Source organism: Oncorhynchus keta, chromosome 10, assembly GCF_023373465.1.
Source record: "Oncorhynchus keta strain PuntledgeMale-10-30-2019 chromosome 10, Oket_V2, whole genome shotgun sequence".
NCBI lineage: Eukaryota > Metazoa > Chordata > Actinopteri > Salmoniformes > Salmonidae > Oncorhynchus > Oncorhynchus keta.
In genome coordinates, this window is record NC_068430.1 from 54,165,988 (window position 1) to 54,190,595 (window position 24,608).

At 41.5% G+C, this 24,608-nt stretch overlaps 2 protein-coding genes across 4 annotated transcripts in view; one reads left to right on the top strand and one right to left on the bottom strand.

Annotated features, from left to right (window-relative positions):
• lhfpl4a (LHFPL tetraspan subfamily member 4a) overlaps positions 1–6,850 on the bottom strand; it is a 67,628-nt gene extending 60,778 nt beyond the window's left edge. For both annotated transcript variants that reach the window (XM_035778610.2, XM_035778609.2), the window contains exon 1: positions 5,729–6,850. In XM_035778610.2, coding sequence (XP_035634503.1) covers positions 5,729–6,134 — 406 coding nt within the window. In that variant the 5' untranslated portion in view covers positions 6,135–6,850. The remainder of the gene's footprint in view (positions 1–5,728) is intronic.
• A 16,068-nt stretch (positions 6,851–22,918) lies between these two features.
• Positions 22,919–24,608, top strand: part of mtmr14 (myotubularin related protein 14) — a 42,565-nt gene continuing 40,875 nt past the window's right edge. For both annotated transcript variants that reach the window (XM_052527296.1, XM_052527297.1), the window contains exon 1: positions 22,919–23,826. In XM_052527296.1, the coding sequence (XP_052383256.1) occupies positions 23,686–23,826 (141 nt within the window). In that variant the 5' untranslated portion in view covers positions 22,919–23,685. The remainder of the gene's footprint in view (positions 23,827–24,608) is intronic.

The following is a 24,608-nucleotide window of genomic DNA, read 5'->3' on the forward strand; positions in this document are numbered from 1 at the left end:
CATACCTCGTGTTCCTCGTCCTCTAGGCCTATTTATCGCTCTGTCCTTGAATGGTTATTGTGAGCTCTCGGTCGATGATGGAACTACATGCTCTCCCACGCACACAGACAGAAGCAAAACAGCCACAATGCCACCGCTGAAGGTGACAACACGAAATCGTGACTCTCGTATGTGTCTAATAAGATAGGACCATATTATCCAACATAACATTTACAGGGGCTCTCACAGTGATGTCATTACGTAAAGCTACTGTAAATACCTGGATGTGGCCCATTTCTTGACATGGTATGGCGATGAGTGTCTCTTAAGAGTACAACATTGTAAATGATGTTTGTACAATAGTGCCTTTAAAAGAGCAATTCCACACGTTTCAACCTCATTTTCATTATCTCCAGTGTCTACAAATGTGAAAATGGCACATTTCTATGTTTTGTAGAAAGAATATAAAGTTTAAAAGTTCTACCCAACGATATCATCCAGAGTCCAAAGTCCCAATGCAGCCGTTTTTTATACCCAATATTATATTAACCGATTTACCACATGGTGATGTCACCCTGGAAAGCTGAATGTCCCGCCCAGACAATCCTGCTGATTCGAAGGCCCTGTGTAGATTGTATTTTCAACCAGCAACTATCAGGAAATAACATAGATTTGTATTTTTCTATATCACAAATTTACAACTGTCGTACAATATGATACAAAACACAGGAGTTTGACTGCACTGGGCCTTTAACTTCTCAGTCCATAAATACTGGAGGAAAACTGTCACTGGGAGAAATGCTGCCCGTCTGCACACTCGTTAGCACCTTTCGAGCCGACGGTCAATATCTCATTGAACTCAGCAAATCACCTATGCGGCCCATCTTTTAGAGATAACTGAGTTACTGCTGAGCTTGTACTAGTGTTAAAAAAAAGGCAAAAAAAAGGCATTTGCAGAAATACACTGTAGTAGCCTGCTACATTTTAAAAGAATGTTGCCAATAACCGTTCTACTTTTTAAGCAATGTCATCTAGGCCTGCACCAGTCCAGCATGCCTTCTTGTAGTCTTCCCTCCATTCTCCTACAGAAGGCTATTGGAGGATTTCACTCATTGCTACGTGCTCGAAACATACTTGCTCTCATGATTGAAGACAGCTACACTTTGGGTATAGAAGGCATGTAGTCAGTAGAGGATGAGGAAGGCTAATACATAGAATCAGTACTCCTGCAAGAGCAGCTCTGATTACATGTTTTTTTCCCTTCAGTTTTGAGCAGCTGCCAAAGTAGTCCACTACAAAATATATATATGTTGATTTGAAAAGAAAAAAGAAAAGCACAAGTGCTAAAAGTCGAGATCGAACGCGACGACAACAGTCCTCTGAGCTTGTTCCATGCGGAAGAGACAGAAGGTGCAAAACAAATGTACAGCGAGAACAGCCACAGTTTCATACCGTCTGCCTACCTGATCATACACACGTTGGATCATGGGAAGGACAAACGATGGACAACTTTATTGGGGGTGGGGGCCACAAAAATTAGAAACTCATCATGAGGGCCCATTAGTGGCTCGCGGGTCTGCGTACACACATCCATACTCACACATGCAGTCAGAGCCAGTCCTATAGCCTTTTATGTGGCCTTAAAATAAATGTTGTTGCCTTCCAACCCCCTCCCCCATTGTGAGCAAAATATTTTAGCGACCACCATATTGACACCTGATAACACATTTTTGCCAATGGCCATTTAAAAAAAGAATAATGTCAAAGCTGGTTTGCTGCAATTCTACACATTTTACCATGGGGTGGAGAGAGGACTTTACAGTTTTCTAACTAATTTAATGCAATTCTACACATTTTACCATGGGGTGGAGAGAGGACTTTACAGTTTTCTAACTAATTTAATGCAATTCTACACATTTTACCATGGGGTGGAGAGAGGACTTTACAGTTTTCTAACTAATTTAATGCAATTCTACACATTTTACCATGGGGTGGAGAGAGGACTTTACAGTTTTCTAACTAATTTAATGCAATTCTACACATTTTACCATGGGGTGGAGAGAGGATTTACACTTTTCTAACTAATTTAATGCAACTCTACACATCTTACCATGGGGTGGAGAGAGGACTTTACACTTTTCTAACTAATTTAATGCAACTCTACACATTTTACCATGTGGTGGAGAGAGGACTTTACAGTTTTCTAACTAATTTAATGCAATTCTACACATTTTACCATGTGGTGGAGAGAGGACTTTACAGTTTTCTAACTAATTTAATGTAATTCTACACATTTTACCATGGGGTGGAGAGAGGACTTTACAGTTTTCTAACTAATTTAATGCAATTCTACACATTTTACCATGGGGTGGAGAGAGGACTTTACAGTTTTCTAACTAATTTAATGCAATTCTACACATTTTACCATGGGGTGGAGAGAGGATTTACACTTTTCTAACTAATTTAATGCAACTCTACACATCTTACCATGGGGTGGAGAGAGGACTTTACATTTTTCTAACTAATTTAATGCAATTCTACACATTTTACCATGTGGTGGAGAGAGGACTTTACAATTTTCTAACTAATTTAATGCAATTCTACACATTTTACCATGGGGTGGAGAGAGGACTTTACACTTTTCTAACTAATTTAATGCAATTCTACACATTTTACCATGCGGTGGAGAGAGGACTTTACAGTTTTCTAACTAATTTAATGCAATTCTACACATTTTACCATGTGGTGGAGAGAGGACTTTACAATTTTCGAACTAATTTAATGCAACTCTACACATTTTACCATGTGGTGGAGAGAGAGGACTTTACATTTTTCTAACTAATTTAATGCAATTCTACTCATTTTGCCATGGGGCAGAGAGATATTTGGGGCAGTTTTAAATATGATATTGGGGGCCCCCCAGTCGGTAATTAAATCATGATTAATACAAGTTTAGACAGTTGGCCACTAAAAAAATCAACAACAACAGAAAATTGCTGACATGGGCTAATTGAGTGACTGCCACACTTAGGTATTTGAAAAATGTTTTTATAAATTGGCAAAAATGTCTAAAAACCTGTTTTTGCTTTATCATTGTAATTGTAATAGAATACATTTTTGAATAAAGCTGTAAAGTAACAAAATGTGCGTGTGGGCGGGGTCGATCCGCAGGTATACAAAGGGGGACAGTTTCCCATCCCTGGACCAGAGAGAAGGAAGAGGAGGGAGGGGCGACAGAGTAAGAGAGAGTGAAGGGGGGAAGAGGAAAATAAGACACTCTACATTTGCGGCTTGTAGAGAGAGCTTTTCATACTACAGCCGAACCGAGTATAGCCAAACCAAGCTGTACTGAGCTGGCCCACCATAGTAGCTGGAATCGTGCGGAAAAGGTGAAAAGTAAATATCCAACACAGTTTGCCTTGGTTCGGCACGATCGTGTGAAATGGTTATACTGTAGGAGCCCCTAAAAACCTGTCAAACATAACCTTTATGGCAGAAAGGGGGAAACTGAAGCTGGAGGATGAAAATGTAAGCACACTGCATGAGAAACGGAACTACATGTACAGTGCCTTCGGAAAGCATTCAGACCCCTTGACTTTTTCCACATTTTGTTACGTTTCAGCCTTTTTCTAGATCGATTCAAACGTTTCCCCCCTCATCAATCTACACACAATACCCCATAATGATAAAGGGAAAACAGATTTTTGGAAATGTTTGCTAATTTATATATATATATATATATATATATATATATATATATATATATATATATATATATATATATATATATATATATATATATATCACATTTACATAAGTATTCAGACCCTTTACTCTGACATGCACTGTTAACTGTGGACCTTATTTAGACGTGTGTGCCTTTCCAAATCATGTCCAATCTATTAAATTTACCACAGGTGGACTCCAATCATGTTGTAGAAACATCTCAAGGATGATTAATGGAAACAGGAAGCACCTTAGCTCAATTTCGAGACTCATAGCAAAGGGTCTGAATACTTATACTTGTAAGGTATTTCTGTTTTTTATTTTTAATAAATTCGCAAACATTTGCTTTGTCATTATGGGGTATTGTGTGTAGATTGCTGATACATTTTTTGATTTCATCCATTTTAAAATAAGGCTGTGACGTAACAATATGTGGAAAAAGTCAAGGGGTCTGAATACTTTCCGAAGGCACTGTATACCTTTGCTTTTCTAGAATTCTACATGACACTGAATGAAAACATCCTGCTATCAGTAAAGCTGGAGTGCATTCAAAGGAGTCTGTTGCCTACTGTTGCATTCCTGGTGACAGAGGTGCTGATGGAACTCCACAGCTTACCATTAAATTGATATGTAGCATCACAAATGGAATACTATTCCCTTTATAGTGCACTACCTTTAAACAAGGCCTTGGTTCCAGTATATCCTATCCCAGTGTCATCCAGATGTGAACTACTACCTATGCCATCCCCCCCTGCCCCCCTCTCTGTCTCTCTGTCTCTCTCTCTTGTTCCCTTTCCATTTCCCTACTTCCCTCCCTCTCTAGACAGTGACTTGGCAGAGCAGGAAATTAGGACAAATTTGATTTGAAGGGGTACTGAGTCCACCATATTCCTCCCTCTCCTGTGCATGCCATGCCTTCTCCAATACTATAACTTTGAAGCAGAACAATAGTGCAACAGCAGATTGAGGTTTCCCGAATCCCCCCATTTTGCCAATGCTGTGAAGTGTGTGTGTGTGTGTGTGCACGTGCATGCGTGCGCAATTACGCCAAGAAATATCAAAGCTAATACTCACCATCCAGACAAATCACCATTTTGTTTTACACGTCCTTCACTGGGTTCCATTCAAAACTAGTCAAAAAAGCGAATCATATTATATCATATTCAATTGTCTGATTCATGGTCGTGACAGAGCTATATAAACCAGTGCCATTACCATGTTATACGCATGTAATTACGCAGAAATCCAGTTTGAAACCATGACAGGCATTCAAGAAAGCACGACAGGAATTCAGCTGTGCGTTCCCAATGATGAGAACTAAATTAACTTGACCAAGACTTTGTGAAAAATATCAGGTATTAAAATCAGGCATTGTGTAGGCTATGGCTATATGGACACTTGGTCACATACACAGAACATGTGATCGCTGTTGCAATACTTCCAAGGAAGTTAATGGGCATAATTTCATATAATTACACGATAACAATTTGTTTCATCCCCGATGTCACGTGGCCACTGATCAAGATTAAAACTTGAATCGGTAAGGGGTTTGATCGTCAAGGGGTTTCCCCTTCTCTGTTTCTCACTCTCTCTATCTCGCTCTCGCTCTCTCTCACACACACACAGCCCACAAGCCATATGTTTTACTTTCCATTGAAAAGCATATTTCCCCTAACCCTAACCATATCCCTTACCCTAATCCTAACCCCTAACCACAATGTCTAACCATAATTGTAACCCTAACCCCAAACCTAACCCCTAATCGTAAAATAGACTTTGTCCTCGTAGGGATTTCGGGAAATGTCCCCATGAGAGAGAATCTTCCTTGTTTTACTATCCTTGTGGGGACTTTGGGGGATTTCCGGTACCCAGTAATACAAGACCACACACACACAGTAGGGTACAACAGCACACCCAGATGTTGTTGAACAGCGAGGAAAGTAATGGACCCCTCAATGTTTGTGAGCAGAATACATGATTTGCTCCATCCTTGGTGGTTGCTACCCAAACGCCAATATCTTACCACATAGCAGCTGCATCCAAGCGCAGGTCTTGTAGACAGTGGCGGTGTTGCAGAAGAAGAAGAGGATGAAGCAGGCGATGCATCCCAAGATCAGCACCATGGACAGCAACACGAAGAAGGTTGCCGCTTTAAATGCGCTCGAAGGGATGCTGCTGAATTCGGCGAAGGTTCCTTGGCAGGTGAGCTCCCGGTTGGAGTTCCCAGTGCCCACGCAGTAGTGGAACAAGCCGAAGTAGCCGGCGTGTGGGGTGTTCACGCTGTCCCCAATCCAGTAGGGCTGAATGAACACCACCACGTTAATAATGGCCAAACATATGGTGAAAATAGCCCACAGAACCCCAATGGCCCGCGAATTCCGCATGTAGTTGTCATGGTAAATCTTGGAGGCTTCTTGCGAAGGCAGCATTTTCCCCACCCCTGGCGTAATCTCCTCGTCTCCCCCCTTTCTTCTTCAATGGTCCCTCAGCTACGCTTTTGATATGCACACTCCGGGGTCTCTAAAATATGGAGATAAAAATGTTTTCAGACAAATTACACAAAGGTCTGCACTGTCTCCCCAGGCCCACTGTCTCCCCAGGTTCAGGTCCAGGTTTCTGTCTTTATTTAGTATCACATCCAAATGGTTTCCAAATGACGGAAGACCGAAGCGTTAAGCCCAAAGCGTGATTCAACAATGATGGGGAAGATCCTCCCTCCTCTCAACACGTAACGACACAGCAGAGTCGATCAAGCTCACATTGCACAAAACAATGGTCTTGGAAAAACTGGATTAGACGCATTATTTGCCATTCACCACCACCGTCAGAGTGTTAATAATGAAGCTACACGACTCCCATTAGACCGAACGGTTCAAATGAGAGACAAGCAGCGCTGCCGAGCCCCACTGATGGATCTTCCGCGAACGAATTGAGATGTAAGGAAAACGGGAGCATTCGTTACAAACGCCTGTCATGTTGTTACATACAGCCGGAAAAGGAGACCGATACTTGTCCTTTGAAGAATGAAGACGAGAAAAGATGGGCTTTAGTAGTATCTCCACTGTACATACAAGACCCCAATGGTCGTGGGGTTTAATACTATCTCCTGGTTTTCCCTCTCGCTCTCTCCTCCGCCTTCTCTTCTCCGCGCGATCACGCTCACCGGGGGATGTTGAGGGTTGTCGATGATGGCGCGCACACGTTTGAATATTGCAGAAATGTGAACGCCTCCAGTGCTCATACCTCACTGGTAATTCTCAAATCCCAACCAAACACAAGTTGATGTATAGCCTACAGAGAAAACAATTGTAAAATGGTGCATGGATGTATAGGCTATGCTACGGGGACTTACAGGGCTAAACAAAACCTGCTGGGCTACTTATCCATTGACAAAATAATTAATAGGTGTTTAAATATGGCAATGATTTAAAGGCAACGTCAAGTTGGTTCATTTTCTAACCACATTGCATCCTGCACACTAAAAACAAATGGTTACATATAGTGCCAAATAAGGGTTATAAATGCTTTTAACCATAGGGGATCCCTTTTTGGTGCTATATATACTGAACAAAAATATGAACGCAACATGTAAGGTGCTGGTCCCATGTGTCATGAGCTGAAATAAAAGATCCCAGAAATGTTCCGTATGCACAAAAATATTATTTCTCTCAAATTGTGTGCACAAATGTGTTTACATCCCTGTTAGTGAGCATTACTCCTTTGCCAAGATATTCCATCCACCTGACATGTGTGGCATATCAAGAAGCTGATTAAACAGCATGATCATTACACAAATGTATCTTGTGCTGGGGACAATAAAAGGCCACTCTAAAATGTGTAGTTTTGAGGGAGCATACAATTGGCATGCTGATTGCAGGAATGACCACCAGAGCTGTTGCCAGAGAACTGCATGTTAATTTACCTAACATAAGCCACATCCAACATCGTTTTAGAGAATTTGGCAGTACGTCCAACTGACCTCAAAACCACGCCAGCCCAGGACCTCCACATCCGGTTTCTTCACCTGCAGGATTGTCTGAAACCGGGCACCCGAACAGCTGATGAAACAGAGGAGTGTTTCTGTCAGTAATAAAGCCCTTTTGTGTGGAAAAACGTATTCTGATTGGCTGGGCCTGACTCTCCAGTGGGTGAAATCCATAGATTAGGGCCTAATTAATTTATTTCAATTGACTGATTTCCTTATATTAACTGAAACTCAGTAAAATTGTTGAAATTGTTGCTTGTTGCATTTATATTTTTGTTCAGTAAAGAATCTTTTTTTGTAGGTTCTATAAAGAACCATTGTGGTACTATAAGGAACCATTTTTAATGGTTATTTATAGAACCTTTAATGAGAATGGCTCTATTAAGAACATTTCTTAATATCAAAAGTTCTACAAATAATCTTTTGAAGAACCATACAGGATTATTTTTCCTGGTCAGTCATATTATATTGTTAAAATTCCGTAAATTGTGTTAATTGAGGAGTTTAATCAGGTGAGTTTGCCCTGGAATGGCTTGGGGTCTGTAAGGAGAGAATTGAGAACCACTGATTTAGACAACAGTTCTCAACTAACACAATGCCACACAAGCATAGCCGCAGGAAGTAGGGGTGCTGGAGATGCAGCAGAACGCATTCATTTCCCCATCCGTGGTGGTTGCTACCCAAACGCCAATATTTTACCACATAGCAGCTGCATCCAAGCGAAGGTCTTGTAGACAGTGGCGGTGTTGCAGAGGAAGAAGAGGATGAAGCAGGCAATGCATCCCTAGATCAGCACCATGGACAGCAACACAAAGAAGGTGACAGCTTTAAATGCGCTCGAAGGGATGCTGCTGAATTCGGCGAAGGTTCCTTGGCAGGTGAGCTCCCGGTTGGAGTTCCCAGTGCCCACGCAGTAGTGGAAAATCCGAAGTAGCGCTGTCACGCTGTCCCCAATCCACTAGGGCTGAATGAACACCACCACGTTAATAATGGCCAAACATATGGTGAAAATAGCCCACAGAACCCCAATGGCCCACAAATTCATGTAGTTATCATGGTAAATCTTGGAGGCTTCTTGCGAAGGCAGCATTTCCCCCACCCCTGGTTCTCAGTTGATCATAGCCGCAGGAAGTAGGGGTGCACCCCTACTGTGGGCTACTTTCACCATTCACCCTGGTGGTGAAATAGTACAATTGCAGAAGAAGTGTAAGAGTTTGTGTTGCAATAAAAAACAATTAAACTCTTTTTCAGCTTCATTATTGATATAAATGATAATGGAATATTTATATATGGGCCCCATTCTGCACAACGAGCTCTCAGATCTGTTTTGTAAGCGGTGCACTCATGATATGCTCTTATATGTTCAATTGTGAGGGGGTTGGAGTTGGACACGCTCTGCTGAATGTTAGACAGTTTAGTTTGAGTTGAGTTCGGTCTCTCTCCCTTTCTTTCCATCTCTCCCCCTTGTGTTGGATATCAAGTTATCTGGAGCGCAGCCCGCAATAGTCTTCCATGTATTTTTCTATTAGTTTACCAATCTAAATTTGTCGAAAAAGGAATGGGAACCATATCAAGTAAGGAATAGGGGTCGGAGGCGTACTAGCCCACCAGTCCAGCAAGCAGTACAGTGTTGGGTGCTGCCCAGCGAGTGACGCTTTCCACCTGCCGGTGCTGGATTGGATTGAGCACTTTTCTCCAAAATGGATCGCAAAGCTGTCCATTTGTGCTGTTTTAATAGGCACCCCTCTTGTTTTCTCTTTCTCACATACACACACGTTGTAGTTATGCAGTAGAAAGCAATGTGCGCTTTATTCACATCGGTCTATTTGTTTTGCAAACAGTCATGAGTTAAATTAACAAAGGCTGCACTGACTACCATTGCCCAATCTGCTTAGGCTACTCATCACATTAGGAAATGTATTTTATTGTTAGCCTGCAAATGCCTGTGGCAGCACCTCTTATTCAAAACATCTTCTTGTAGCTATGCATACAAGACACCGTCACTGGCCACCGGGGGCGCAACTTTCACTGGGGACGGGGGGACATAAACCCCCGATATTCTCAAATTGCATTTTGCCCCCCCCAGTTTTCTCATTGCACTTTGCCCCCCCCCCCCAGTTTTCTCATTGCACTTTGTGTGCTTTTTTCTCCAAGTTGTAAAAGCAAGCAGAGCAGAAACTGGCTACTATTTATTTGATTGAAGTAGCTGGCAAGGTAACTACTGTTTGACTTGACAGAAAAAAATGTATTTAAGAGCTGAGTTAGCAGTGTAACTCAACTCAAATCAAATCAAATCAAAGTGTATTTGTCACGTGTGCCCAGACCTTACAGTGAAATGCTTACTTACAGGCTCTAACCAATGGTGCGAAGAAAAAATTAAGAAATAAAACAACAGTAAAAATACATTTGAAAAAAGAGTAGCAAGCCTATATACAGACACCTATTAGTCAGGCTTATTAAGGTAGTATGTACATGTAGGTATCATTAAAGTGACTGCATATATGATGAACAGAGAGTAGCAGAAGCGTAAAAAGAGTGGTTGGCTGGTGGTGGGACACAATGCAGATAGCCCGGGTTAGCCAATGTGCGGGAGCACTGGTTGGTCGGGCGAATTTAGGTAGTATGTACATGAATGTATAGTTAAAGTGACTATGCATATAAGATAACAGAGAGTTGCAGCAGCGTAAAAGAGGGATTTGGGAGGAGGCACACAATGCAAATAGTCCGGGTAACCATTTGGTGTCCTGTTCAGGAGTCTTATGGCTTGGGGGTAAAAACTGTTGGGAAGCCTTTTTGTCCTAGACTTGGCACTCCGGTACTGCTTGCCATGGGGTAGTAGAGAGAACAGTCTATGACTGGAGTGGCTGGGGTCTTTGACAATTTTTAGGGCCTTTCACTGACACCGCCTGGTGTAGAGGTTCTGGATGACAGGCAGCTTTGCCCCAGTGATGTATTGGGCCGTACGCACTACCCTCTGAAGTGCCTTGCGGTCGGAGGCCGAGCAATTGCCGTACCAGGCAGTGATGCAACCGGTCAGGATGCTCTCGATGTTGCAGCTGTAGAACCTTTTGAGGATCTCAGGACCCATGCCAAATCTTCTTAGTTTCCTGAGGGGGAATAGGCTTTGTCGTGCCCTCTTCACGACTGTCTTGGTGTGTTTGGACCAATCTAGTTTGTTGTTGATGTGGACACCAAGGAATTTGAAGCTCTCAACCTGCTCCACTATGCCCCGTCGATGAGAATGGGGATGTGCTTGGTGCTCATTTTCCTGTAGTCCACAATCATCTCCTTAGTCTTGGTTACTTTGAGGGATAGGATCTTATTCTGGCACCACCCGGCCAGGTCTCTGACCTCCTCCCTATAGGCTATCTCGTCGTTGTCAGTGATCAGGCCTACCACTGTTGTGTCATCAGCAAAATTAATGATGGTGTTGGAGTCGTGCCTGGCCATGCAGTTGTGGGTGAACAGGGAGTACATGAGGGGACTGAGCACGCACCCCTGGGGAGCTCCAGTGTTGAGGATCAGCGTGGCAGATGTGTTGCTACCTACCCTCACCACCTGGGGGTGGCCTGTCAGGAAGTCCAGGATCCAGTTGCAGAGGGAGGTGTTTAGTCCCAGGATCCTTAGCTTGGTGATGAGCTTTGAGGGTACTATGGTGTTGAACGCTGAGCTGTAGTCAATGAACAGTATTCTCACATAGGTGTTCCTTTTGTCCAGGTGGGAAAGGGCAGTGTGGAGTGCAATAGAGATTGCATCATCTGTGGATCTGTTTGGGCGGTATGCAAATTAAGTGGGTCTAGGGTTTCTGGGATAATGGTGTTGATGTGAGCCATTACCAGCCTTTCAAAGCACTTCATGGCTACGGATGTGCGTGCTACGGGTCTGTAGTCATTTAGGCAGGTTGCCTTTGTGTTCTTAGGCACAGGGACTATGGTGGTCTGCTTGTAGCATGTTGGTATTACAGACTCAATCATGTTGAAAATGTCAGTGAAGATACCTGCCAGTTGGTCAGCACATGCCCGGAGCACACGTCCTGGTAATCCGTTTGGCCCCGCAGCCTTGTGTATGTTGACCTGTTTTCAAGGTCTTAGTCACGTCGGCTACGGAGAGCATGATCACACAGTTGTCCGGAACAGCTGATGCTCTCATGCATGCATCAGTGTTGCTTGCCTCGAAGCGAGCATAGAAGTGATTTAGCTCATCCGGTAGGCTCGTGTCACTGGGCAGCTCGCGGCTGTGCTTCCCTTTGTAGTCTGTAATAGTTTGCAAGCCCTGCCACATCTGACGAGTGTTGGAGCCAGTGTAGTACGATTCAATCTTAGACCTGTATTGACGTTTTGCCTGTTTGATGGTTCGTAACAGGGCATAGCGGGATTTCTTGTAAGCTTCCGGATTAGAGTCCCGCACCTTGAAAGCGGCAGCTCTACCCTTTAGCTCAGTGCGAATGTTGCCTGTAATCCATGGCTTCTGGTTGGGGTATGTACGTACAGTCACTGTGGGGACGACTTCCTCAATGCACTTATTGATAAAGCCAGTGACTGATGTGGTGTATTCCTCAATGTCATCTGAAGAATCCCGGAACATGTTCCAGTCTGTGATAGCAAAGCAGTCCTGTAGTTTAGCATCTGCTTCATCTGACCATTTTTTTATAGGCCGAGTCACTGGTGCTTCCTGCTTTAATTTTTGCTTGTAAGCAGGAATCAGGAGGATAGAGTTGTGGTCAGATTTACCAAATGGAGGGCGAGGGAGAGCTTTGTACGTGTCTCTGTGTGTGGAGTACAGGTGATGTAGATTTTTTCCCCCTCTGGTTGCACATTTAACATGTTGATAGAGATTTGGTAGAACTGATTTAAGTTTCCCTGCATTAAAGTCTCCGGCCACTAGGAGCGCCGCCTCTGGGTGAGTGGTTTCCTGTTTGCTTATTTCCTTATACAGCTTACTGAGTGCGGTCTTAGTGCCAGCATCTGTCTGTGGTGGTAAATAAACAGCCACGAAAAGTATAGCTGAGAACTCTCTAGGCAAGTAGTGTGGCCTGCAGTTTATCACAATATACTCTACTTCAGGCGAGCAAAATCTAGAGACTTCCTTAGATTTTGTGCACCAGCTGTTATTGACAAATATGCACAGACCTCCCCCTCGTCTTAGTCTGCTGTTCTATCCTGCCGGTGCAGCGTGTCTCCTGCCAGCTGAATTTCCATGTCGTCATTCAGCCACGATTCCGTGAAGCATAGGATATTACAGTTTTTGATGTCGCATTGGTAGGATATATTATATTCAAGTTTATTTTCCAATGATTGCACGTTGGCGAGTAATATTGACAGTAACGGCTGCTTTCCTAGTTGCCTTCTGCGGGTCTGGACGAGGCATCCGGCTCTTTGTCCTCTGCGTCGCTTCCTTTTGCGAATAATTGGGATGTCTGCCCTGTGGGGTGTTTGGAGAATATCGTTTGAGTCCTGCTTGTTGCTGTTGTTGAAGAAATCTTTGTCTAATCCGAGGTGAGTGATCACTGTCCTGATATCCAGAAGCTCTTTTCTTCCGTGAGATACAGTTGCAGAAACATTATGTACAAAATCATTTACAAATATCGCAAAAAAAACCCACATAATAGCACAATTGGTTAGGAGACCGTAAAACGGCGGCCATCTCCCCCGGCACCATTTTCACAAAATGACATGTAACTGACATGTAACATTAGATAATGCATTACATGTTTAATCACCTCTCGACTGAAGTTCTGTCTGAAGTGAATGAACTAGCTAGCTAGTAGCTACCACAGCCAGTTCAGCTCTAGCCCCTAGCTATCTGTCAGGTAGCAGTATCTAACAGCTGTTGTGTGTATGGAAATGTTTTGAAGCCTTTGTTTTGCCCCATTTCAACAGAAGTACATTAACTTGGCTAGTTGTCACTAACTTTAGCTATTAATTTTGCCTCAATCATACTAGACCCGAATAAAACTATGAAACCAGCGGCCAAACGATTGAAGACCGATATTCAGACTTTTTTGACAGCACAATGTGAGTTTTTATTAGTCAGTACAGCAATGTAATGTTGTTGATCTGTCAGTTTCCTAAGCTAATTCCCTACTTTTCACACTGACATGGTATGAACAGCTCTACAGGCTTCACTGTCATGGTGCAGTCAGTCCACAACACTATGCTCATCATGCCTTAGCAGGATCAGATGGGGACAGTTGTCCCAGCAGATCAGACAGCCAGGGAAGACCAGTCTACATAGCTCAGGTGAATGTTGCAATATATTATAACAACCAGTGAAATTATGCAAAGTTCCAATCTTGAGTTGATGGGTAGGCTACAGTCTGGGATCTGGGAATAATGCGTGTTTCAATTATTGAACCATTGATTCTATTCGTGGATAATATAATGTACTAATGTACACCAAGGTAAATCTTCGTCATGCTTCATCTGAGAAGGATCAGATGGTGACAGGGGACTCAGCAGGCCAGGGTCAGGCAACTAGGTAAGACCAATCTGTCACGGCGCTGACGTGAACTTTTGCAGACGCAACACTTTATTCTCTCTGTGCAGCAAACACTGGACAAGCCAGAAGCCAGACAAACCTCTAAAGTTGATTTCCAAACTGTATCAAGGGTTGATAAAGGTTTTTCCCCATGACACAAAATATGTAAAACATAAATGTGAGAAAGACCTGGGAGACACCATTGATGATGATGAATGGATACAGATATGCTTGAATGCCGAGTCATGTTCATATAATCACAGACATAAATTACTGCAGTTTAAGACCATCCATAGAACGTACTATATGCCGAACGTACTATATGCCAGTGAACATGAATATAATGCATTCAAAAATGTTATTCCACTGCTGGAGGTGTAAAACACAAAAAGGGGATCTATTTGCATATGTTATGCTCTTGTGAAGGCTGGCTGAATTCTGGCAAAGAGTATGTCCTTTTATCTCAACATGTTTACAGATTCACCCTTCTCCCTGTTTTTGTTTGCTTGGAAATGTTGATACTGAAGACTCTTATCAGAAGAAACTGTGTAACCTAGCAATGCCATTAATCGGAAGGTTGGTTATCCTCCCACAACGTCACAATGAATGGCAGAAATGTCAAGTTATGTATCACTAGATTTGATTTATTACAAGATTAAGGGTATACTGTACAACTTCCATAAGGTCTGGATGCCTTATATGGAATACTATACGACAAAAGGAGTCTGTATTGAAAACATGTCCACGTCAGGGGAGATACCTATTTAGGCAATCCCTAGCTGATGGGCTGCTCAGTCCTGGCCCTAGGTTCTACCATAGAGTTGGTTGTCACTCTGGTCTTGGCCTAACAGACTCGAAACCAATAACGAATGTTTTACTAAGATTCTGAAGCTGAGTGGGGTGTGTTGGGTTGGAGCGCTGAATCCTCCGTAAATATTGGGACAGTGAATCATGTTTTCTTCTTTTGGCTCTATACCCCAAAAGTTTGAAATCAAACAATGACTGTGTAAAAGTGCAGACTGTCAGCTTTAATTTGAGGGAATTTCCATCCATATCGGGTGAACTGTTTAGAAATTACAGCACTTTTGTACATAGACCCCCATTTTAGGGGAGCAAAAGTATTTGGACAAATTCCCTTGTATGTGTATTAAAGTAGTAAAAAGTGAAGTATTTAGTCCGACACTCATAGCACGCAATGACTACATCAAGCTTGTGAATCTACAAATTTATTGGATACATTTTCTGTTTATTTTGGTTGTGTTTCAGATCATTTTTTGCCCAATAGAAATGAATGGTGTAATTTCAGAGTCCTTATTGTAAATAAGAATAGAATATGTTTCTAAACACTTCTACATTGATTTGGATGCTACAATGATTATGGATAATCCTGAATGAAGTGTGAATGATGATGAGTAAGAAAGATAGATGCACAAATATCATACCCCCAAGACATGCTAACCTCTCAACATCACAATCATTTTTTCGGCGGGTATGATATTTGTGTGTCTATAACTTTCTCGCTCATCTAAAGGGTCATATTATATTGTGTAGAAATGAAGAAAATGAGCTTTAGATGCCCCCAAAAATTATAAGGGAAACCGCCCAGACCCACAGCCAGGTTCTAAAACCAAAGTTGCGCCCCTGCTAGTCATCGTCATATTTAAAAAGTAATGGTATAACACAACAGATTACATAAACTGGAATGGCACTCTCACTCACCGTATCTTAATGAGCCGCCTTACATCTTAATTATCACTAAAAAGAGGATTTTTTTTTCTGAAGTGCAAAGAACCATTGAATGGCTTAAAACAGGCAATCTAATCTAATTAGTATAAAAATTAAAATAAACATCCTCCTGTGTAACACTTCCTCATCTGCAGTGAAAGGTGACAGAGCCAGAGTGTCACGACTTCCGCCAAAGTCGGCTCCTCTCCTTGTTCGGGCGGCATTCGGCGATCGACGTCACTGGCTTTCTAGCCATCGCCTCTCCATTTTTCATATGTCCATTTGTTTTGTCTTGTCCCATATACACCTGCTTTTCCTTCCCTAATCAACCTACATGTATTTAGCCCTCTGTTTCCCATCATGTCTTTGTGTGTAACTGTTTATTGTTATGTGGTTTGTCAGGCGCATTACTTTAGTTGTTTCTGTGGTTTTGGCACCTGTATGTATTCATTGTGCTGTCAAATTGGAACGGAATTAAAGTGCGCCTGTTTGCTACACTCTGCTCTCCTGCACCTGACTTCGCCTCCGCTACATACGCTTAACACAGAGAGGTATTTGTCAGACTATGAGACATCTCAAAAATCGGTCTTCCCACGAAATTGTCTGTGGAGTCCAAACGGTTTGGCCTACAAACTGCCCCTCTGTGGAAAGATGGAACTCTCACAGACACATATATGTTTTGCTTTAGGACCCCCACAGGTCTCATAAGACTCGTCTGAAAGTCCCCCGGAACCAGTCAAAAAAAAATAATGGAAGTACAGAATCTGCCAATGGGTGAATAGAATATTTCAGAAACGCACGAATGGTCGATATTGTGTTGTTTAACTGTTTGGCTATAAACTATAGAGCGATTTTTCATTCATTCACCTCTGAAATATACAGTTGAAGTTGGAAGTTTACATACACTTAGGTTGTCATTAAAAGTCATTAAAACTAGTTTTTCAACCACTCCACATATCTCTTGTTAACAAATTACAGTTTTGGCAAGTCAGTTAGGACATCTACTTCGTGCATGACATAAGTAATAATCCCAACAATTGTTTAGACAGATTATTTCACTACCAAATACTAATTGAGTGTATGTAAACTTCTGACCCACTGGGAATGTGATGAAAGAAATAAAAACTGAAAGAAATAATTCTCTACTATTATTCTGCCATTTCACATTCTTAGAATAAAGTGATGATTCTAACTGACCTAAAACAGGGAATTTTTGTGTCAGGAATTGTGATAAACAGAGTTTAATTGTATTTAGCTATGGTGTATGTAAACCTCCGACTTCAACTGTATATTTCTTTCAGTAAACATATGCAATGCACCTTCATTCATACCACACCATATTTGGCTTTCTGTTTGCCTTGGCAATACGGAAAGCAATTTATACCCCAGTAAGCACGGACCGACACGACGCCTATTCAAAGTCGTTTTCCGGTCCTGACCGGACATCTTTCCTGTGTCATTTGTTTTGGTGCGGCCCAAACATAGACTTTTATAATTGGTTCAGATTTGGTCCGGTCAGATGTGTTGTGACAAGGTAGGGGTGGTATAAGAAGATTGCCCTATTTGGTAAAAGACCAAGAACAGCTCAGATAAGCAAAGAAAAATGACAGACCATCATTACTTTAAGACATGAAGGTCAGTCAATCGGAAAATGTCAAGAACTTTGAAAGTTTCTTCAAGTGCCGTCGCAAAAACCATCAAGCACTATGATGAAACTGGCTCACATGAAGACCACCACAGGAAAGGAAGACCCAGAGTTACCTTTGTTGCAGAGGATAAGTTCATTAGAGTTTCCAGGCTCAGAAATTGCAACCCAAATATGTTTTTCACAGAGTTCAAGTAACAGACACATCTCAACATCAACTGTTCAGAGGAGACTGCACGAATAAGACCTTCTTGGTCAAATTGCAGCAAAGAAACCACTATTTAAGGACACCAATAAGAAGAATAGACTTGATTGGGCCAAGAAACACGAGCAATGGACATTAGACCGGTGGAAATCTGTCCTTTGGTCTGATAAATCCAAATGATAGATTTTTGGTTCCAACCGCTGTGTCTTTGTGAGACGCAGAATAGGTGAACAGATGATCTCTGCATGTGTGGATCCCACCGTGAAGCATGGAGGAGGAGGTGTGATAGTGTGGGGGTGCTTTGCTGGGGACACTGTTAGTGATTTATTTAGAAGTCTAGGCACACTTAACCAGTATGGCTACCGCAGCATTCTTCAGCGAAATGCCATCCCATCTAGTTGCGCTTAGTGGGGCTATCATTTGTTTTTCAACAGGACAATGACCCAACACACCTCCAGGGTGTGTAAGGGCTATTTGACCAAGAAGGAGAGTGATGGAGTGCTGCATCAGATGACCTGGCCTCCACATTCAGCCGACCTCAACCCAATTGAGATGGTTTGAGATGGGTTGGACTGCAGACTGAAGGAAAAGCAGCCAACAAGTGCTCAGCATATGTGGGAACTCATTCAAGACTGTTGGAAAAGCATTCCAGGTGAAGCTGGTTAAGAGAATGCCAAGAGTGTGCAAAGCTGTGATCAAGGCAAAGGGTGGCTACTTTGAAGAATATAAAATATATTTTGATTTGTTTAAACCTTTTTTGGTTGCTACATGATTCCATATGTGTTACTTCATAGCTTTGATGTCTTCAGTATTATTCTACAATGCAGAAAATAGTAAAAATAAAGAAAAACCCTTGAATGATTAGGTGTGTCCAAACTTTTAACTGTTACTCTTTGTGTATGATTGGTTTAGATTTGGTCCGGACCGGACCAAACTTGAACCATGCTTAGACATCTACACTATGTTTCACAGGTTTCACGTGCCAATATGCCCTCCAAACACCGACTTCAAGGGCATTATAACTTTTATACAACAGGTTACCAACATATTCAAATAAGGATTTACATATTTTCATTAATACAGTTATTTTTATGCATTTATTCATACTTTTTCATCCTTCCACAAGATATTGTCCCAACACAAATCTAGGGTTGCTAGCCAATCCGGTTGGTTGTTCCTTCTTTCGGTTCAGTTGCCATAGATGTGACCCAGTCGTTAATTATTTTTGCTCTATATCCATGGACGTGACCCAGTCGTTCGTTCTAAATGTTCTATTGTCATACTGGCTTATAACGTTCTTATCCCTTGCTTGTTAGCTAGCCAACTACGGCTAACTTAGTCACTTCAAACAGTGCAGCCAGAATAACAACAAAGTAGCTGCATTTGCATTTGTTTAAACTGTTTTCTAGTGACATTTATTTGGAGACATCCATAACAATGTGCTAATGATGTGTGATTTCACTTGGCATAGAAAATGTGCTCTCTTGTCAGGACACTGTTGTTCAGAGGAGCTAGTCAACCACACAGCTAACAGCCACTTCAAATTGAAGCTGGTAAGACTGCAAACTAGCTGCACTTTGTTTCATTTGACCTGTTTTCTATTGATATTTCTATGTATACAGTGCATTCTGAAAGTATTCAGACTCCTTCCCTTTTCCCACATTTTGTTACATTACAGCCTCATTCTAAAATAGATTTTTTTTAAATCCTCATCTACACACCATACCCCATAATGACAAAGCAAAAACTGTTTTTTAGAATATTTGCTGATTTATTAAAAATAAAAAACAGAAGTATCACATTTACGTAAGTATTCAGACCTTTCACTCCGTACTTTGTTGAAGCACCGTTGGCAGCGATTACAGCCTTGAGTATTTTTGGTTATGACGCTACAAGCTTGGCACACCAGTATTTGGGGAGTTTCTCCCATTCTTTTCTGCAGATCCTCTCAAGCTTTGTCAGGTCGCTGCACAACTATTTTCAGTTCGCAAAACACCAGTCTTAACGTCAACAGTGAAGAGGCGACTCCGGGATGCTGGCCTTCTGGGCAAGAGTTCCTCTGTCCAGTGTCTGTGTTCTTTGCCTATCTTAATCTTTTATTGGCCAGTCAGAGAAATAGCTTTTTCTTTGCAACTCTGCCTAGAAGGCCAGCATCCTGAAGTCGCTTCTTCACTGTTGACGTTGAGACTGGTGTTTTGCGGGTACGATTTAATGAAGCTGCCAGTTGAGGACTTGAGAGGCGTCTGATTCTCATACTAGACACTCTAATATACTTGTCCTCTTGCTCAGTTGTGTACCAGGGCCTCCCACTGCACTTTCTTTTCTGGTTAGTTTGCGCTGTTCTGTGAAGGGAGTAGTACACAGCCTTTTACGAGATCGTCAGCTTCTTGGACATTTCTCACATGGAATAGACTTCATTTCTCAGAACAAAAGTAGACTGACGAGTTTCAGAAGAAAGTTCTTTGTTTCTAGCCATTTTGAGCCTGTAATCGAACCCACAAATGCTGATGCTCCAGATACTCAACTAGTCTAAAGAATGTCAGTTTTATTGCTTCTTTAATCAGGACAACAGTTTTCAGCTGTGCTCACATAATTGCATAATGGTTTTCTAATGATCAATTATCATTTTAAAATTGGAATACGGGAGTGATGGATGCTGATAATGGGCCTCTGAACGCCTATGTAGATATTCCATTAACAATCTGCCGTTTCCAGCGACAATAGTCATTTACAACATTAACAATGTCTACACTGTACCGCTGATCAATTTGATGTTATTTTCATGGACAAAAACGTGTTTTTCTTTCAAAAAGTAGGAAATGTCCACCGGGCATCCCGGGTGGCGCAGTGGCTAAGGGCGCTGTACTGCAGTGCCAGCTGTGCCACCAGAGACTCTGGGTTCGCGCACAGGCTCTGTCGTAACTGGCCGCGACCGGGAGGTCCGTGGGGCGACGCACAATTGGCCTAGTGTCATCCGGGTTAGGGGGTTTGGCTGGTAGGGAAATCCTTGTCTCATTGCGCACCAGTGACTCCTGTGGCGGGCCTGGTGCAGTGCGTGCTAACCAAGGTTGCCAGGTGCATGGTGTTTCCTCCGACACATTGGTGTGGCTGACTTCCGGGTTGGATGGCGCTGTGTTAAGAAGCAGTGCGGCTTGGTTGGGTTATGTATCGGAGGACGCATGACTTTCAACCTTCGTCTCTCCCGAGCCCGTACGGGAGTTGTAGTGATGAGACAAGATAGTAGCTACTAAAACAATTGGATACCATGAAATTGGGGAGAAAAAGGGGTATTTTTTAATATATATTTTTTTAAAGTAGGAAATGTCCAAGTGACCCCAAACTTTTGAACGGTAGTGTAATTTTAAAATGGTTTTCTAGTAAATTAGTAAGAATGTCTCACCCCATGCTCAAGAATGGCCCTTTTCCCCTTTATTCAGATTACAGCTGCTCACTTTCGGTTATTTGAAAAATAAATAATCTCCAAAATGTCATTATTTTTTAAACAAGCCATAGAAAGTTGGTTGCAATTTCAGTTTAATCCACCTGAAAGACAGAACAAATAATACAACAAATATTGTTGTTAAACTCAAATACACTAATTGATTAAAAACATATTTTTTTATCAAATTTAAAAAAGGTAAAAATCTTTGTAAATTATATCATAAATAGGACTGGTGGAGTTATGTCACACATGCAGTTATGTCACACAACACAGACATATGGAAATGTCTGCTCTACCCAAAGTTACAACCAACTAATTGCAGCATTACCACAAAAATGGAAGAGGCAAGTGGAGTGAGGAAATTGTAAGGAACTTCGGTCCTGCATTAAAGACCAAAAATGGTTAAAGAAAATTGTGATAAATAAAAATATATACCAGTTTTATTTAAGGACCAAATAAATGACAGCTGTGCCATATAAATTGCTAAATAGTTGGGAAGAGATTTTCAATGTACCGATTCCATTGCATATGGTTTATGAATTGACACGCAAAACGACACTGGATTCAAAACTTCACATTTTTCAATTTAAATTATTAAACAAAATTCTTGCAACCATTAGAATGTTATATATATATGGAAGATACAATCTTCTCAGCTCTGCAGATTTTGCTGCAAGGAGGTGGAGTCATTTGATCATTTATTTTGGTACTGTCCATATGTAGCTCATTTTTGGTCACAGGTCCAGGAATGGCTGACGAATTGCAACATTAACTTAGAACTAACGCTGCAGATAGCAATGCTGGGTGATTTTAAAAGTTATAGTCAATCGATCAATAGTATAATAATTATTTTAGCAAAAATGTGTATCTTTAATTTACAATCTGTAGAAGCAATGAGAATAGAACGGTTCAATATTTTGGGAAGCATCACAGCACAGTTGAAAAATGTATGGCAAATAGAAATCCAAAATGGATGGTGTTAAGAGATAGATGGGAAGGGGTTGAATGGAGCTGAAGGGTGGGATTAATAACAACAAGATAACAAATGTAAAACATACTGGGTCTGTAAAATGTATATAGGTTCAGAAATTTTGTGAAATAGCACAGTTACAAATAGAAATCAAACTGGATGGACATCAAAAATAGAGGAAGGCCAGGACTAAAACCAAACAAAATAGAACTATTGTAAAATAGATTGTGTCTGTAAAATGTGTATAGTATGTATAATTTGAAGGTAGAAGCATAAGTGATATTGTTTATTAGTTTACTCCAATTGGGCGAGGGATGGTAGGGTTTGCAGGGAATAATAAAGGTATATTCAAAAACAAATGCGTATATGTATGTATGTATGTATGTATGTATGTATGTATGTATGTATGTATGTATGTATGTATGTATGTATGTATGTATATATATGTGTATATGTATGAATGTTTATGCATATATGTATATGGGTATGTGTATATGTTTGTTTTTAGAAATATATATTTACCCCCAAAAATATATGGGGGATTGGAAATGATGCAGACAATTACGTTGATGGATGCAACAATCTATCTGCAATATTAATGCTGATTACCCCCTAAAACGGAGACGTGGCTAAGTCAAATAGCAATCTTGACTTAATGAACTTAATATATCACACTTTATTGCAAATCTGTGGTTTATGTAAGAAAGTCCCACTTTAATTGACAATTGGCTGTTAATGAATGAGCGTTTAAGAATTGAGTGCCTACGTCATTGTCAGGGGGCGATGGTGGTCACGTGCTGGTTTCAATTTCCTGTTTACCACTTGTTCCTTGAGACAGTTCATTTCAACACTTGCACAGTCGTGTGATTTTGATCGAGAACAACAAATACGCATTTGAATCCCTGCAGCTACGGAATTAATCGTTTTGGAAACGTTCATATTTTTCTGTCATCTTTGCCTTGCGGAAATTAAGACGTGACATTGAGGAAACGCGTGACTAGGCCAGGAGTCCTTGAGATTTCCTGAGTCAGGCCCCCGGACTACATGATTGAAGCTCGTAACGTTAGTATTACTCTGTCAACACCAAACATACGCGTGATGAGGGCAAGGACTACAAACAAGTCAGCTGGGTGATCGTCTGCATTCAATTTTAAAGGCTAACTTTTGGTAATGTGGTGGCTTTAACTTGGTGCGTGGATACGTTCTAAAATGAGCTAAGTTAAGTAGATAAAGTTAGCTAACGTTAGTCAACCAAATCATCCACCTCCGGCTAAGTTAGCCACGTTACCTACAGCTTTCTTGCCTGGACAGTTTTGCCTGGAATATTTAGTTAGACGCCCTTGTTTGTAGAGGGTTCCAAACCGGCGGTGCCCTGCATTCAGGAAAAATACCCGGCTCCGGCCCCTTCAAGCGGGCAGTCAGAAATAAACTGGCTGGGAAGGGATGGCCTGGTGGCTCTTCCCGTTCCCAATGTGCTGCGGTGTTTGAGGGCGGACGAGTTCGGATAGAGCCCAAGGTGGGTCGCGGAACGATGATGGCTGCATCCCCGTCTGTGTCTGGGAGCCTAACGGCCTCCGGACAAACGTTATCCGGCAGAAAGAGCGAAGAAATAGCGGATTTGATAGATTTGTTTTCGAAGACTCAGTACAGAGCGAAAGAAGCCTCCCGACGGGTAAGTTAGCGGTCCTCAACATAATTTCTGCATGTCATATAATAGCCCAGCTTTAGCTATGTATTTTGGTCTACCATTAACTCTCGATCACGACTCTCCGTTCATATTGCATTACACAAGTTACTCGACGAAGGCGTCTTCTGTAAGTGTTTTTTTGTTAAGATCCCTGACTCTCGGTCTAAATTAACATATTTCATTTCTGCGTACAAATAATTTTAACAATACAAAATATTAAATTCATGCACACCTTGATAGGGTTAGGTTCGGTGTACCCACACAGCCATGCAGTGCCTTAAAGTATTCATACCCCTTGACTTACTCTATATTTTGTTACAGCCTTAATTCACAATTGATTTAAATATTTTTCTCACACATCTACACACGATATCCCATAATGACAAACATAATGACAAAGTGGAAACATGTTTTTAGAAATCTTTACAAATGTATTAAAATTAAATACAGAAATATCTCATTTACATATACCACCCTATCCCTGAGTCAATACGTGTTCGAATCAGCTTTGGCAGCAGTGAGTCTTTCTGAGTAAGTCTCGAAGGCCTTTCCACACCTGGATTGTGCAACATTTACCCCAAATTCTTCCAGCTCTGTCAAATTGGTTGTTGAGCATTATTAGGCAATCATTTTCAAGTCTTGCCATCGGTTTTCAGGCAAATTTAAGTCAAAACTGTAGCTATTCCCTGTCTTTTTGGTAAGCAACTTCCATGTATATTTGGCTATGTGTTTTAGGTAATTGTCCTGCAGGAAGCTAGATTCCCAGT